This window comes from Hydra viridissima, unplaced genomic scaffold (genome assembly GCF_058129835.1).
Source record: "Hydra viridissima isolate aposymbiotic clone 2 unplaced genomic scaffold, HvirCarnegie_v1 scaffold_12, whole genome shotgun sequence".
Classification (NCBI taxonomy): domain Eukaryota; kingdom Metazoa; phylum Cnidaria; class Hydrozoa; order Anthoathecata; family Hydridae; genus Hydra; species Hydra viridissima.
In genome coordinates this window covers 14783842-14798690 of record NW_028324311.1, presented here as the reverse complement: position 1 = coordinate 14798690, position 14849 = coordinate 14783842, and the positions used below count along the sequence as shown (strand labels likewise).

The following is a 14849-nucleotide window of genomic DNA, read 5'->3' as shown; positions in this document are numbered from 1 at the left end:
GCACCTTTTAAAAACTCGTTCGACCTTATAAAAAGTATAAAAAAATCAAAATAATTTTTGATTTTAAAATCATAAGAATCATTTTTTTTTTTTTTGGCATTTTAAAAAGTTTTTCAAAATCACTCTGAAGAGTTTTCATATTTGCTGAATGTTGCCAAGTAACTAATCTTTTCATGTCAATTTATTCACATCTTTTTCTTGCTGTGCATTTCAAACGTCGACATAAAATTATTTACATTTTTAAGACAAACCCTTAGTGGGAATTACTTATAGGTCTCTGCTAAACATCTGATAGCCAGCTGAAACATCAAGATTGTACACTTTTTGTTCTGAGATTTGCTTTGCCAAACCCGCCTGAGTTTTGATTAAACGCACCAAGTTTATTATAAGTTATGCATTAGAACAATCGTATATTCAAGATGTTTTTTAATGTTTCTATCAATATTATTTTGAATATACTTTATTTACTATTTTAGTCATTTTATTAGTCTTTTTAGGACTTTTCGTCGGATAATTTTTGTTTTAATATTCTTAAAATGTCAAGAAAATGTCTTCTTGCGATTCGGTTTTGTACGTTTGAATTTGGCGTCGATAAAAATGTGATTCTTTTTTAATTAAACAAGCTTTTTAAAAATTAATTTAAAACTGACGATGTTTGCTTTCATTTCTTGTTTAAGTTGCTAGTGAAAGTTTTTTATTAATCAACGTATACTAACGTCAGAAAATATTATTTAAAGCGTGCTCACGGAAATTTTTCTTTGTGTTATTTCGAATTTTGACGAAAGCTTAGTATGGTGCTATTTGTAATTCAGCGGTTCAAACAAACGGTTTAAAGTTTAAACCAATCGTATCTCATCAATTCTTTGTAATTTTATTGGTATAAGCTGATTTGTGTGAGAATTCTTTAATTTTAGTTAAATATAAATATGAATGAAGGTATAATGAAAGGATATACAATAAAGTCTGAAAATAGACATAAACAAAAACCATAAAGCTTAATTTTATGTTTTAGTAGACACCGCTGTCTGAAATTGTCATTAAAAAAAATCTGTGGTCCATATTTTATTAATATTAATCTTATAGAAACAGAATTAGAAATGCTTTCGTTAGAAAAGAGAATGGGTGGTACCTCAGCGTGTATATTGTATAAATATTTTCTCAGAGTGATTCTTAACTAGTAGCCAAAAATTATATAGCGAAAAACAGATGTCAGTGGGAAAAAAAAAATCCAATGAAATTTTTTTTTTAATTTTTTTATCTTCAATGATTGATTTTAAACTTTTGATAACCAGCTCAGACTTAAGAAATTAAAAGGTAAGTCTAATTACAGATTTTCAAAAATACCCAATAGAATACTCTACTCATTTTCAGATTTTTTCAATTTCGACGAATTTCCAGACATTTTTAATAATTTGTAAAAACCCTTTTTTCCCGTAGTGACCTTCATTAAAGAACTACATTATCTAAATCGGTTTTATAAAAGAGTATTTTTTAAATTTTATTGTTAGATAAAAATATGAAACGAGTTTGTTAAGGACTGCTTCGATAACGCAAATTAACAATTGCCCTTGACGTTAACAAACGATTTCCTGAACGACACGATTATTGTCGTTACAATGAGTTTAGTCATCACAACGCGTCATAAGATTTAAATTGTTTACGCCGTATAGTAAAGAAAAAAAGTTCCAAAAACAAAACAAAAAAACGCAGAAAAAACTAAATATGTCACTCTAAACGTATATTGCATTAGCGCAAATCAGATTTGACCTTTTGTACCTCAATAAGAATATTAAAACGAAGGAAAATGGGGGGTGTTATTTAATTAAAGCGTTGAAACTCAACGCGAAGCAATAATAATAAAATTTGATCGAGAGTTATCGCGAAGTTATTTTTAAAATGGAAGTATAAAAAAGAAGGATTCCAGAAAAAAAATTTATTTCATGATATCTCATTTCAGATGGCGTTAACGTCATAGAGTGTAAACTTCCTACTTTAAAGGTAATATCTTAGTGGTGATTTTATTAGTGTAATCCAATTTTATTGTTTAGTTACGATAAAAGATAAATTTTGATTTCTTCTTCCTTTTCTCTACTATTGCGTTTTTTAACCGTTCTTACTTCACGCTGCATTTTTCCCCCTCTTTATATATTGCATTTGCAATTCCTACATTAAAATTCTTTAGCATTTTAAAATTGAATAAACACTGACGTGTAACTGAATTTTATTATTACAAACTATTTAACTTATGCAGATTATGTTGACGCGTTGACTATATTTTATTAGTTCAAATAAATATCATGTTACTACTTGACATGCCTTCTCAAATACGTCAATATTTTAACTTGCAGAGGTCAACCTATCCAAAATCCCCTCCAATTTGATGTGCCAGTAAACAAAATTTTTTAAAAAATTCCATAGTATACTCGGGATATGTTCAAATCTTATTGTAAGAAGAATAATCAGCGAGTAATAAGAATTTTTTTTTCTTTCCCCATTTTAAATTTTTAAAGTTTGTCGGTAGTCAAACGCCTTTAATGAATTGTAGTAAAGTTTGAATATCAAAGGCATATATAAGAAATTCAGTAACCGAGATGGTTCCTTAGAAAATATTTTTAATAAAATCATCAAAATCAGGATCTTGCGCTGATTTCAATGTGGTTACGTTTTTTAGCCTCGACTGCCTTGCAGCTGAAGTTTGGCAAACTGAGTGTCGATATCAATAATATGCAAAAATGGTGCAGAACTTTGGTACGACAAATAACACTCGGAAGAAATCAAGTAAGTAAAACAAGTTATAAAATCCTAACAGGAGTCAAGATTCTGTATTGTTTTAAAAATTTTCTCTTTCAAAAGATTATTAAAATGTTAATAATTATCATTACTAAAAAATTAGGTAAATGCGAACAACATGGATATTTTTTTCTACAAAAAAAAAGTAACCCATGAAACTATTAAGGATGCATTTTATTTGTAATTAAGTCTTTCCTTCATGGCCTTATTTTCCTTAAATTAGTAAAAGTAATGCGTTTTGTTTTATAAGAATTTGGTTATTTGTTAACAGATGTCAGTTTTTAAATTTTTGTTCTGAAAAAATAAGTATCTTTTAAATGATTGAAACCAGATTTCTTTGTAGTTCATTACTATGGCTTTTCTATCTTTGCTCTTAGTGTTACTTGCTACAATGGGGTTATTTCATATGAAATGATATAAAATTAGAGAATTTGAGACCTACCATCTTCATAATAATCATAATAGGTACCCTAATTTCTTGCTAAAAGTGTGTAGCAGGCTTTAGCTTTCCACTGGCTCAAAAAAACACTGAATTAGTAGGAAATATCTTTATTCAGTCTTCAAAACATTTTTTGTTTGTTAAGTCAAAGTCAATCTATGGATAGGTCCTCCTGAACTTAGAAAAACTCTTTTTTATTGGTGCAGACTCCCCAATCCTTAAAAAAAAAAAAAGGGAAACAGAGAACTGCATGGGTTTGGAGAAATGTTAGTAAATATTTTGTGGTGAAAGTAACTTCAATGTGTTAAAAAAGAAAAATGTGAAACAAAGTTTTTGTAAAAAGATTTGTTTCTGAAAAGTACACCAATTGCATTGTTGAACTAAGCTAGTAAGGAAATGGATGGATGGAAGCATTAGTATTTGTGGCTGCTTTAATTTTAATCATGTAGTTTTTTAAAAATTTATACAGTTTGAATTAACCAACTCTAGCACACTTAAATAGAGATGTTAGTTAGCTGCCTAATTCCTTCAACAGATATGTTTATTGGCCAATATAAGTAGAAGCACTTTCAACACTCAATTTTGTATATTCTAAACAGCCTGCTTCCATCTGCTGGTTAAATAAACTATTTAGTTTTTTGGTATTATCATACATTTCCTACTATTTTTACCAAAGTCCTAGCAATTAGCTCATAATATCTAGGTTTACAGAGTTAAATAAAAGCGTAATTTTTTGGTGTATAGTATATATACCAACTGAATGGAGAATCCTGCTGATCCAACAAAAATAAATCAAAATTTTGATGAAAAATTTTAAAAATTTTAATTTTTTTTGTTCTGCAAAATAAATTTTTAAGAAGGCCTTGTAAAGCTTGCTTAGCTTTATCAAATTCCTATTGAGCAATTTTCAATATCATTTTATTTATTTTTTTTTTTTTATATCTTTAGAAAAAATTGTTTCAGTTGCCAGAAAAAAATAAATTGGAGACAGTTTCAGGAAAAAAATTTAAAGATTAATTAGTATTTCTTTTTTAAAAACTGAGTATTCATACTTTGGTTTACAGAGTTTTATACAATGCTAGGTTTTTCTATAAAAGTTTTTATACAAATTCACTTTATAATATTGCAATCAAAAAAAAAACTTTCTAATTATCTCCAAAAGTGGTAGGTATATGTTTCTACCTTTGGCACCAAATTTTACAAACTTTGAAGTTGACAGGTTATGGGATGCATATTTTTACCTGATAATATGTATTATTTAATATTATGTATTGTTTATGCATTATGTATTACGTTTATGTATTATTATGTGTTGTATATATATTATTATGTATTACTTATGTATTATGCATTATTTTTATGTATTATTTATATATTATGTATCATTACTGTGTATTGTTTTTTTCTAATTTTATAATAGTGTATTATGTATTATTGTTATTTATTGTTTATGTATTATATATCATTACTATGTTTTGTATTATATTTATTATTAAGTTTTATTAAAAATGTTTGTAAAATTAGAAAAAAAAAATTTGGTTTTTATTTTGCTATTCTCTTTTCCTTTTACAGTAAAAAATGACTAATGCATACTCTTTTGATGGAGTTATAATTCTTGGCTTATTGCTGATTTGTACATGTGCATATGTTCGCCGTGTTCCTAAGTTGAAGCAGTTTTTTTTAACAGAAAAGAAAGGGATTTGGGGTGTTTTTTACAAGGCATCAGTTGTTGGTATTCGGTTACATTGGTTGGTTGCACTTGCGTGTGTTATAATGGGAATTTATATTTTAATTTTAAAGTAGATAAGCATTTTTTTTTTCTTTATCTAAGGCAGCATCATGAAATCTTCAACTTTTTTATGGAATAATGAAGAACTAATCACTTCAACTCCATTTACATTTGTATTTGACCCTTATACTGCAAAAAAAAGCATGGTTAGAATTCCCTATAAAAGTCCAGAAACCAGTCAACATGCTCTTTCTTCAGAAATATCCTATCCTTCACATTCTAAATACAAAAAAAGTGAGGATTCTTTTGATCATAACTTATCTCATGTTTCTGCAAAAAATTCTGCTCTTATTGATGAAAAGAATTTTGACACTAAACACAATATTTTGAAGCAATCATTTAAGATGCGAAATTCCTCTCATAATTTACAAAGATTTTTTAAAAACTCAGCACCGTCTTCACAATGGTCAGTATTACTATCTGATGAAAAAGATGTTAGTCTTGGAACAAGTTTTAATACAGAAGTAACTCTTGCTGCCACAACTGGGAACCTTTCACAACAGAAATTATTGAGCTACAAACCAAATGTCAAAGTTCTTTCTGATCACGTTGGAATATGGGATAATCCAGTGTTAGGTGTTAACTATCAAGCTCATTTACCTTCATTAGCAAGCTCAAAAAGTTTACTTTCAAAAAAATCCTTTGACTCCATATACAACACATTCTCGTTTTCAAAAACCATGCTTAAAAAGGTGATTGTATTTGGTCAAGTTGATGATAAGTTCATAAGCTGTATTTTTAATTCAAAAACTGATGGAGATATTTTAGTTTTAGTTGACCAACACGCCGTTCATGAGAGAATTCGTTTAGAAAAGTTGCTAAAGCAAATAGGTTATTATAAAACTGATGAAAAAGAAAAGCATTTGAAGTCTCTGGTGACTCGTCTATTTCCACCAGCACACATTTGTTTTTGTGAAAGTGAAATTGACTTGGTGAGGCGCTACCAAAAAGAGTTGCAAGAAGTTGGTTTGCTTTTCTCTGTTTCGTCTCAGCAGAAAAGCTCTCACAGTATTGTGCTTCGATCAATACCTTGTGTTTTTGTAAATGTGTGTGAGTATCAACCAGAAGCAAAAGGCAGTGTGATAAATTCAGCTCTTGTCAAAGACTTTATTCTTGAACAGATTAAGTTTATGTGCTCCACACATGGTAAATGCAGTTTGTCATCATCTACACTGTTTAAAGCAATGGCTTCACATGCTTGTCATGGTGCAATAAAATTTGGCGACAAGTTATCCTTGGAAGCTTGCAAAAAGTTAATGGAAGAACTCTCACAATGTGATCTTCCTTTTCAATGTGCACATGGTAGGCCATCAGTTGCCCCATTGTTTAAAATAAATCACCTAAATTGTTTAGATAAAGAAAATAGTGGCTACAAGAAGCTGAATTTTTCCAGGCTAAAAATGAATAAATAGAGTTTTTTAAAGAAAGAACTTGTTTTCATGAAATTATTAGTGTGTGGTTAAAAATCATTTATAATCAAAAAGCTCTTCTCTCTCTATAATAATGAAAAAATAATTGAATATTGTTCATTAATAATGAAAGGCCTAAAAAAAGTGTGCAAAATGTGTTTAGATATTTTAAATGAATTCAATTGTTTTTATCTTGTTTACATCTTTGTGCCATTCATAATTTCTCAATGAAGTCGTTCTTTTTATTTTTTTGATAGAAGCTTTTTAAAACATTTCGATTTAAATTTTCAAAAGTGTTCAAGAGTATTTTTGGTTTTAAATATATTTTGAACAAGTATGGATAACTTCTAAATTGTTTTTTTTTTTTTTTTTTTTAATGTTCCTTTGTTATTTTGTTATTTGTAAGATTTTTTCTTATCAAAATCTCTTTAAATTTCTTGCTTAAAGTTCGTCAAAGATATCCAGCTTGCTGCAGTTGTGTTTTTTAGATTTAAATTGATTTTTTTTTTCTTTCTTTCTTACAAATTGAAGTTTATGTTCCTAATCTTGTAATTTAATAATTTATTATTTACGATAATAAACTAAACTGAAAGCTATACCTAAGACTTTCGATTTCTAAAGATATGAGGACCAGTCAATCTTTCATTTGAGTTTTTTAAGCTTTGGTTTCAAAAATTTGTTTTCTTTTTAAAAAATTTTCGATTTTTTAAAGTTTTTTTAAAAAAAAAAACACTTAAGTTTTATTTTTGATGTTGTCATTTTCATTTTGGTGAACCATCAAGTTACACAAAGCACTTAAATGGAAGGAATCTCAGAGCAGCAGCAAGAAGAGCTTGAAGTTTTGCAATCAATTTATGAAGGAGATACAAAATTTAAACAGATTTCATCAACATGTTTCCAATACATGTATGGCGATGAAGAACAAAAATCCATTCTGGTTGAAATATCTTGGCCTCAATCATACCCTAGTGTTCTTCCGTCAGTTAATTTAGGTAGTTTTTTTTTATTTTGAAAAAAAAAAAAAAGAAAAATTGTTGTTTGTGTTTTTTATTGTTTTTGTGCTAAGCTTTAGTTGTTGTTTTTTTTTATATGTATTTTTATGATTTACATGAGTTAGATCTTTTTCATAATGGGTATCTTACGTCGGACTTCAAAGAAGAAATTCAATCAAAGATTCTTGAAGAGGCTGGTGACCTTTTAGATAGTGCAATGACCTATTCACTTTTTAATTGGATGAGTGAGCATTCTGATGATTACCTCAATAGAATAGCAGAAATTGTTGCGAATAACAAGGTGTAATTTGTTTGTTTAAATCTAATTTTTGCATTTAATTTTTTAACTTTTTTAACTGTTGAAATAAAATGTTTATAAAATATATTATTTATAAATGTTAACAACTATAAAAGTAATATATGTTTACATTAACATATAGTTTAAAAAATCACACTAATGTATTTTCTTAATTCATTTAATCTTTTGGTTTGTATAATCATGTGGATTATGATTGATAAGAATTTTTGTGAATAGCACTTTTTTTTTATAATTGATAAAAACTTAATATTTAGTTTAAAAAAAAATTTTAACTTCAAATCTATTTTATTTCAGTTGTTTCGTGAAATAAAAACTGCCACCTCTGATGACAGTTTTGCAGTATCAGCTAAGAAAGAGAAGAAACCACAACTCACCAAAGCACAAAAACGTCGGATAACAGAACAGACAAATTATTTAGGTGAGAAGGAGCGTGGCCATGATTGGGTTGATGTTGTAAAACATTTGTCCCAAAGTAGCAATCTTTGAAATTTTTACAGATGGGAAGTAGGAAAAGTTTGTTTCAGTGCAGAAAAAGAACAAAAAGGCTTTGGCTGTAAGCAGTAAGATTTGCGGTTTAAAGACACAAACAAAAATGAAAATATTTTTGTATTAAGTTATATTTTGAATTATTTTAACCTTAAAACAAGTTTGCAAATATGTTTCAGTTTCAGCTGCCTTTAGATATGTTTTAACTACTATTTTAAGAAACTGTTAAGGTAAGTTCCATATTTAAACAAAGAAAACAGGTATTTATAAATTAAATTTTCTCAAAGACATTTTGTTTCAAAGTGCTGTTTTAGCACTGTTAGGTCAGTTTGCTGGTAATATATTGCTTGTGATCTGTTGCTAGCATTGTCTTTCTGGTAATAAACTCCAGTTCTAATATGCAATGGTGACTTTTTAATTGTTTGTATAAAATGAATGTAGGTTTCAAATTCTTTTGCAGTGAATTTGTATTCAACTTTAAAGATGAAATAAATTAATGTTTTTATTTACTAACATTACTTATTACTATTATTTGTTGTTTTTGGTTTTTGTTACTGATAAAATTATTATTTTTGATTGTATTCATTTTTTTAGTGCTAGAAATAATTAGTTATTAGAAACCATGCCTTCTAAGGCTTGCAAAGACTGTTTTGTGAAACTTGGCTTTTTCAGAAAAAAGGTTTGTTAAGTTCCTCCTCATTCTTCTATTTTTTATAAATTATATTACTAATTAAATGACAGCCATGTTGTTATACTTATTTTTTATTTTAAAAAATGACTGAAAGAAGATTTGAAATACATGGCACAAGACTGAAAATTGTGAACTGAATTCAGTGTGAGAGTTGAAAGAAATATGAACAAAAATATTATTTCTATAACAGAGAGTCTTAATAAATTCAAATCTTGGTTTTAAGAAAGATGCTCCCATTTTCCTTACCAAAAGTATATCTTAATATTCATGATAATTTTCATCTTTCAACAACTTCAAGTGTTTCAAATGTTGTGTTTAGAATTCTTATGTAAAAATGCTTTTCTGAAACTTTGTAAAATTGCTAAAGTTATAACCAATATGCTCTTAAGATTTTGCTGTTTGAATAAACAGCAAGCTTGTTTAACTATCCAAAAAGTATTGAGTCAGCATAATTTGCAAAATCTTGTAAATTATACTGACTCAACTTTTTTCCTTTAGATTTAGGCACTCAGTTTTTCATGGTTGTCATATTTTTATCAAGGGTCCTGTCAAAACAGTATTTAAATAATTTCCATAAAACAAGAATAACTTAGACCAATTAAGTTTAATAATCAACTTGCTAAATCTATGTGTCGCATTAAATTTGTAACAAATGTTTATCACCCATTGGAAGAGGAAAGTCTCACAAGTGTAAACTGTCAACTTTAAAGAACAATGTCATGTACTATGTTCACAACCCTAACCTGATGTTAATGACATTAATGACGGTTGCAACAGCAGTAACAAAAAATAAAATCATTTAAATGTGACCTGAAATTATCAACAGATGAACACCCTTAAATATAACTTTTGAGAAAAAAACATGATATTTGGTGTTCTTAAGGAATGGAAAACTAGAAATATTTTAGCCAATCAGGTTTGTAATGTTGGTCTAATATTTTTTGATTTAAATATAAAAACAGGATTTATATTCAAAATGTAGATGACAGTTGCGTAAACAATTTTAGAAAAGTTGATTTATCATATGTTCAACGTCATTACACAAGAGTCGCTTTCTTTTGTCAACTTCTTTATCAAATTTGTAAACCTCAAACTTGTCAATGTTTATGTTATATAAATAGAATCCTTGATTGTAAACCTTGCTCTTATGTTATTCTAACTTCTTCTTTCTTAAAGTATGAAAGTTTAAAATTGTTTTTAAAAATGTAGTTTTAAAAAGGAGTTTTCTGATTTATTTGATTCCAAAAGATGGTTCCAATGATATATAAAGTTTGTCATTTTTTCAAACTTAACTTTCTTTTCAAAGGGATGTGCTTAAATATTTAAATATTTGAGCCTTGAAAGTAAGGGAATTTTACCACATTTAAAAATTGCGATAGCAAATTTTAAGAAGCTGGAACAATGAAGAATTGTTTGATTTTGAATGATTTTTTTTTACTGATCTTCATTTTTTTGGTATCCAAATAGTGGCGACTAAATCTTTGTAGCTTTTTTTTTTTCAGAAATTCTAACAAAATTATTAAAAAATACTGTAAAAATGCATTTAAAATAATTTTAAAACAAAAAAATTTCAGTTTTAAACACTGTTAAATAATTTCAAGAATTCTTTTTATGAAAAGTTCATAAAAGTTGCATTTTACTTTTTATTTTACGTTTAATATCTTTTGAAAAGATCACAGAAAACATATTGAAAAAATTGAAAAAAACTAAATAAATTTTCAAACTTTTCTAAATGAAATTTTCTCTGTAAACCTTTTAGGTTTAAAAAAAAAATGAGCTAAAAAAAATGCTTCTTTTTATATTCTAAAGATGATACAGCAACAGGATCCAAAGCTTAACAGGATTTTTTCCTAAACATATTTGTCCACCATATTGTGGAGTGTTTGTCTGCTTTGAACTTCTTTGTTTAATGGGAAAAAAAAATTATTTTTTTTATATTTAGTTCAAATGTCGTCAGTGTAAGTGTGATTACTGTGAGCCTTGCTTCAGTAAAGTAAAAGACCATAAACTTGAGTTGTGCGACAAGTTAATGCACAATGATAACATTCACTCTTGCTTGAAATGTGTTGTGTTTTCTACAAAAAACTTTCAGAGAGGTAATTTATTTTTGCTGGAAACTAAGCAGTTATCAGAGTATTTAAACGAACGTCATATATCTACTACTCATTGCAGAGAAAAGTATGATCTCATTGATTTAATAATGGAGTTTGCTGAAGTTCATGGATTTAAAAGTGTAGCAGATATTGAACATGATATGATTCATCGTAGTAAGGTAGAAGAGTTAAGGAGAGCAGAGGTCATTCGTCAAATGGAGGAAAGAGCTCATAATAGTCAAGATAACGAAAATGATCCAGTAGCACCAATTGATGAATTAACACTTAGACCCAACTTTAATTGGAATATTGATACTCCTTACCCTATTATAGTTGTTTCAAATAATGGTAGTAATGAGGTACCAAATCGATCGGACTACGAAGAAGATAATTTTCATGAAAGAAACTCAAACATTGGAAATAACATGTCTGATATTCGAGATGCTCCGACTGTTAACAATAGTGCAACTAACTGCTCAAGTTTTGAGGAAAATGTTACAGTAAGTTTTTTCATCTTTCTTTTTAAACTAGGAAAAAGGGTGGTGTTGAAATAGAAGAATAGCATAAACTTTCTAATAACATGCAGGCATCAATCTATTATCAAGATTCCACTAAAGATAACCTAAAGTATAAACATTGCTTATTTTTCTTGTTAAGGTTAAGAGTGAAGTATTTTTAAATTTTGTACACCATTGATATTGTAATCTTGTAATGTTTTGCTGTAAAGACAAGATGAGCTTTGGCTCTTTCACTGACAAAATTTATCTACCTGCCTGGATGTAAGTTTATCTACCTGCCTGGATGTAAATTTATCTGGATGTAAATGAAAGAATGAATTTTGTTCCTTTTTTTTAGCCTCAGCAAGTTCGTTTCAATCAGAGTTATGGAAAATGGCGTTCAATGGATGACATAAAGGATGAGAATGACATTGGTAATCTATCTGTCATTGAGCTAAAACAAGTTCTAAAGGCAAATTTTATTGATTACAGAGGATGCTGTGAGAAAAAAGAACTTATGGATAAAGTAATACTGCTGTACAATTCTCAAAAAAAAGGTCATTTAAATTGTTATGATTTAATATATACTGTGTGTTATCATTTGTATTACAATTCCCAGTTGTTGTACAGTAATAAATTATTTAAATACAAAATTCAGTGCTGAATTTGTGACCAAATTGTTACTAGTTCTTTGTCAGTGTTATATTACGTTTACATGTTGTTATACTTATATGTTACGTTATTTTGCGTTTTTTTTGGTTACATTTATAGCATGTCAAGTATTGAAAGTTGTTTTTCATTTTCTATTATTTCTTTAGACACAACAATTTGTAACGAAAACGAACGTGATTTATGTAAAATATGTATGGATCATATCATCGACTGTGTATTATTAGACTGCGGCCATCTTGTATCGTGTACAAAATGTGGCAAACGACTAGCTGAATGTCCGATATGTCGTGCCTTAGTTGTTAGAGTGGTTCATATTTTTAGAGTTTAGTCTTTGGACGAAACTATCGGGTTTAAAGTTTTTGAGATTTTTCTGTATTTAAATTTTTTTGAATTTTTGACAAAAGCAACTATGGGGTTTTTAAAAAATTTTTATTTAAACAAATATCTATATAAATATCTAAAGATTGTAAGCACATGTATATAGACGTGTAATTATGCATGCATATGTTTAAAATATATATATATATATATACATATACATACATACATACATGCACTCTTGGGTATTATACTTTGAAAATTTTTAGAAATTTTTTTGTAAATTGTTTTTTAAATTTTTTTGTTTGTTTAAATGATTTGAAAATCTTGTACAGGTGCGTGAATAGAGGTGCATGTGCGTGAATAGAGGTGCATGTGCGTGAATAGAGGTGCATGTGCATGCCTTTGTATCTTCTTTGTTTTAGATATGGAAGTTTAGGGTAAATCTTAGGTTTTGAAGGAGAAAGAAAATTTGTATAATATTTATACTGGCAATAGTTTATTTCTTTCAAAATATTTTTGTGGTGAAAAAACTCCTTTTGTTTTTAAAGGGATTTCCTGACTGTTTTCCTTGCATCTACTGAAATTAAAAGTTATTTCCCTGCCATTACGACTCCGTTGGATATAGATTTCTTCGATAATGTTATGTTTTTTTGAAAGGGTTTGATAGGATCATCATTCGAGTTAAATGATCTCACGTTTAAAAAAAACGGTCGAAATTACGAAAAAAATGCAATTTTGATAAAAAGTTTAGCACACCTAAAATTTAAATATTTTTCCTTAAAAGTGAAATGAATGACCAATAGGCCGGGTGAATAAAAATGAGCAATTGCTTTTACTCAGTAATTGGTCAGCTTAACGTGAATAAAAACTTCAGCATTTTTCCTCTTATTTTTATTCACGTAAAGGTAAGCAATTTACTCAGTATTTGCTCAATTTTACGTGAATAAAAACTTAACTAAAGTTGTTGAAGTTTTTATTCACGTAAAGCTGACCAATTACTGAGTAAAAGCAATAGCTCATTTTTATTCTAATATTCTATTCAATCAGTTGGACGATTTCCAAACTTTTTTTGAGAGAGATTCTGATTAAATGGCTTTTTCGTACGTTTTGGCAAATTTTCAGCAAAAATCAGTTAACTTTAATTACAAATATTCAAAATTTTACACGAAAAATCAACTTTAGTAAGTATAGTAAAGTAAGTATAAAAGAGGAGCTGAAATCACGTTATTTTGAAATTAAATGAAATTACGTCAAGAATAATATAAATGTGGTGCTAAAAATTTTTTTTCATCAACAGTTGCTATTTTATTTTATTTTATTTAAAGAAAAAAAAAATGAAGATGCCACCGATACTTTTTTTTTCATTTTTTTTTTGGTATTTTATTCTAATTTATAAACAACAAAAACATTGAAGAAGAAAATAATTTTGAGTACGAATTCAAAGGAATCAACAAGATATATATCTGAATCTGAATTGACGGCAGACTTTTTTAGTTTCTAAAAATTTCTAGTTTAAATTCTTAGTCTAAATAGTATAGGAAATCTGTTTATAAACAAATTATTAAGCTTTAGTCGGATAAAAATGTTTTTTCCTGAAGTATGATAATTGCTTTCGGACTATTTTATTTAAAAGCGGATTTAAATTACTAGTTTTCCACCATATATCCACATGATTAAATATTTCAACAGCAGCTAGCACTTCAATATTTAGGGTTTAAAATAAATAGAAGATGCCTGATGAAATATAAGAAAATACTGAAAAATGATAGGTTACTCCCAAAGTTGTTTCCGATAGCTCTAATGGTATAAAAGTTCATCGGTTGTTTAAAATTTCATCGGCTCTTTAAAATGTTCAGACTAAGTAGTTTCAAATAATCTTTATCATTTTTATAATTATCATTTTAAGGTGGACCCTCAGTATTGTTTTAAGATGGGTCTATATGAACGCATCTTCAAAAATTTAGGAATTCGAATATTTTAAAAACCACGTTGGCTTAACGTTGCACAGTGTGATGAAAAGCCAAAAACGTAGCCAGAATTATTATTTCCAAAACGGAAGCAGATATCAAATTGGTTTTAACTACTACCCCCACTAAATCGAAAAATGTTGAGTTTAATGTTCATATTTTCCATTGCAAAGGTTGCTATGGAAATTCTGGAGCCCCAGCAGTCGCGTAATTTTAGTCAATATCAGTATCAATTCTCAAACATACCAACCGAACGGCATATTTACTCCAAGAAATAAATATTAATAAGGTAACATTTTTGGAAATAAGAAAAATATTATTACATTTAGAACATATAATGAGAAAATATCCAAAATACATTTAATTAGTTCTACAGTAAACATA

General features: G+C 28.0%; 2 protein-coding genes across 7 annotated transcripts; both read left to right on the top strand.

Annotated features, from left to right (window-relative positions):
* Window positions 1-1175: 1175 nt before the first annotated feature.
* On the top strand, window positions 1176-12966 carry LOC145193729 (E3 ubiquitin-protein ligase RNF34-like). 6 transcript variants are annotated; one of them, XM_090069507.1, is made up of 6 exons: window positions 2323-2466; window positions 2672-2778; window positions 8819-8903; window positions 10858-11508; window positions 11864-12062; window positions 12324-12966. In XM_090069507.1, exons 3-6 carry the CDS (start codon window positions 8847-8849, stop codon window positions 12503-12505), a joined length of 1089 nt encoding a protein of 362 aa, XP_089925633.1. In that variant the 5' UTR covers window positions 2323-2466; window positions 2672-2778; window positions 8819-8846; the 3' UTR covers window positions 12506-12966. The 6 variants fall into 6 exon arrangements, with proteins under 6 accessions (XP_089925631.1, XP_089925630.1, XP_089925628.1 ...); XM_090069504.1 differs by lacking the exons at window positions 2323-2466; window positions 8819-8903; window positions 10858-11508; window positions 11864-12062; window positions 12324-12966 and adding exons at window positions 1177-1314; window positions 1958-1998; window positions 4802-6768; XM_090069505.1 differs by lacking the exons at window positions 2323-2466; window positions 8819-8903; window positions 10858-11508; window positions 11864-12062; window positions 12324-12966 and adding exons at window positions 1176-1314; window positions 4802-6768.
* Window positions 6783-8733, top strand: LOC145193731 (RWD domain-containing protein 4-like). Its single transcript, XM_080071239.2, has 3 exons — window positions 6783-7419; window positions 7545-7720; window positions 8033-8733. The coding sequence occupies exons 1-3, from the start codon at window positions 7227-7229 to the stop codon at window positions 8222-8224; spliced, it is 561 nt and encodes a 186-aa protein (XP_079927365.2). The 5' UTR covers window positions 6783-7226; the 3' UTR covers window positions 8225-8733.
* Window positions 12967-14849: the final 1883 nt, after the last annotated feature.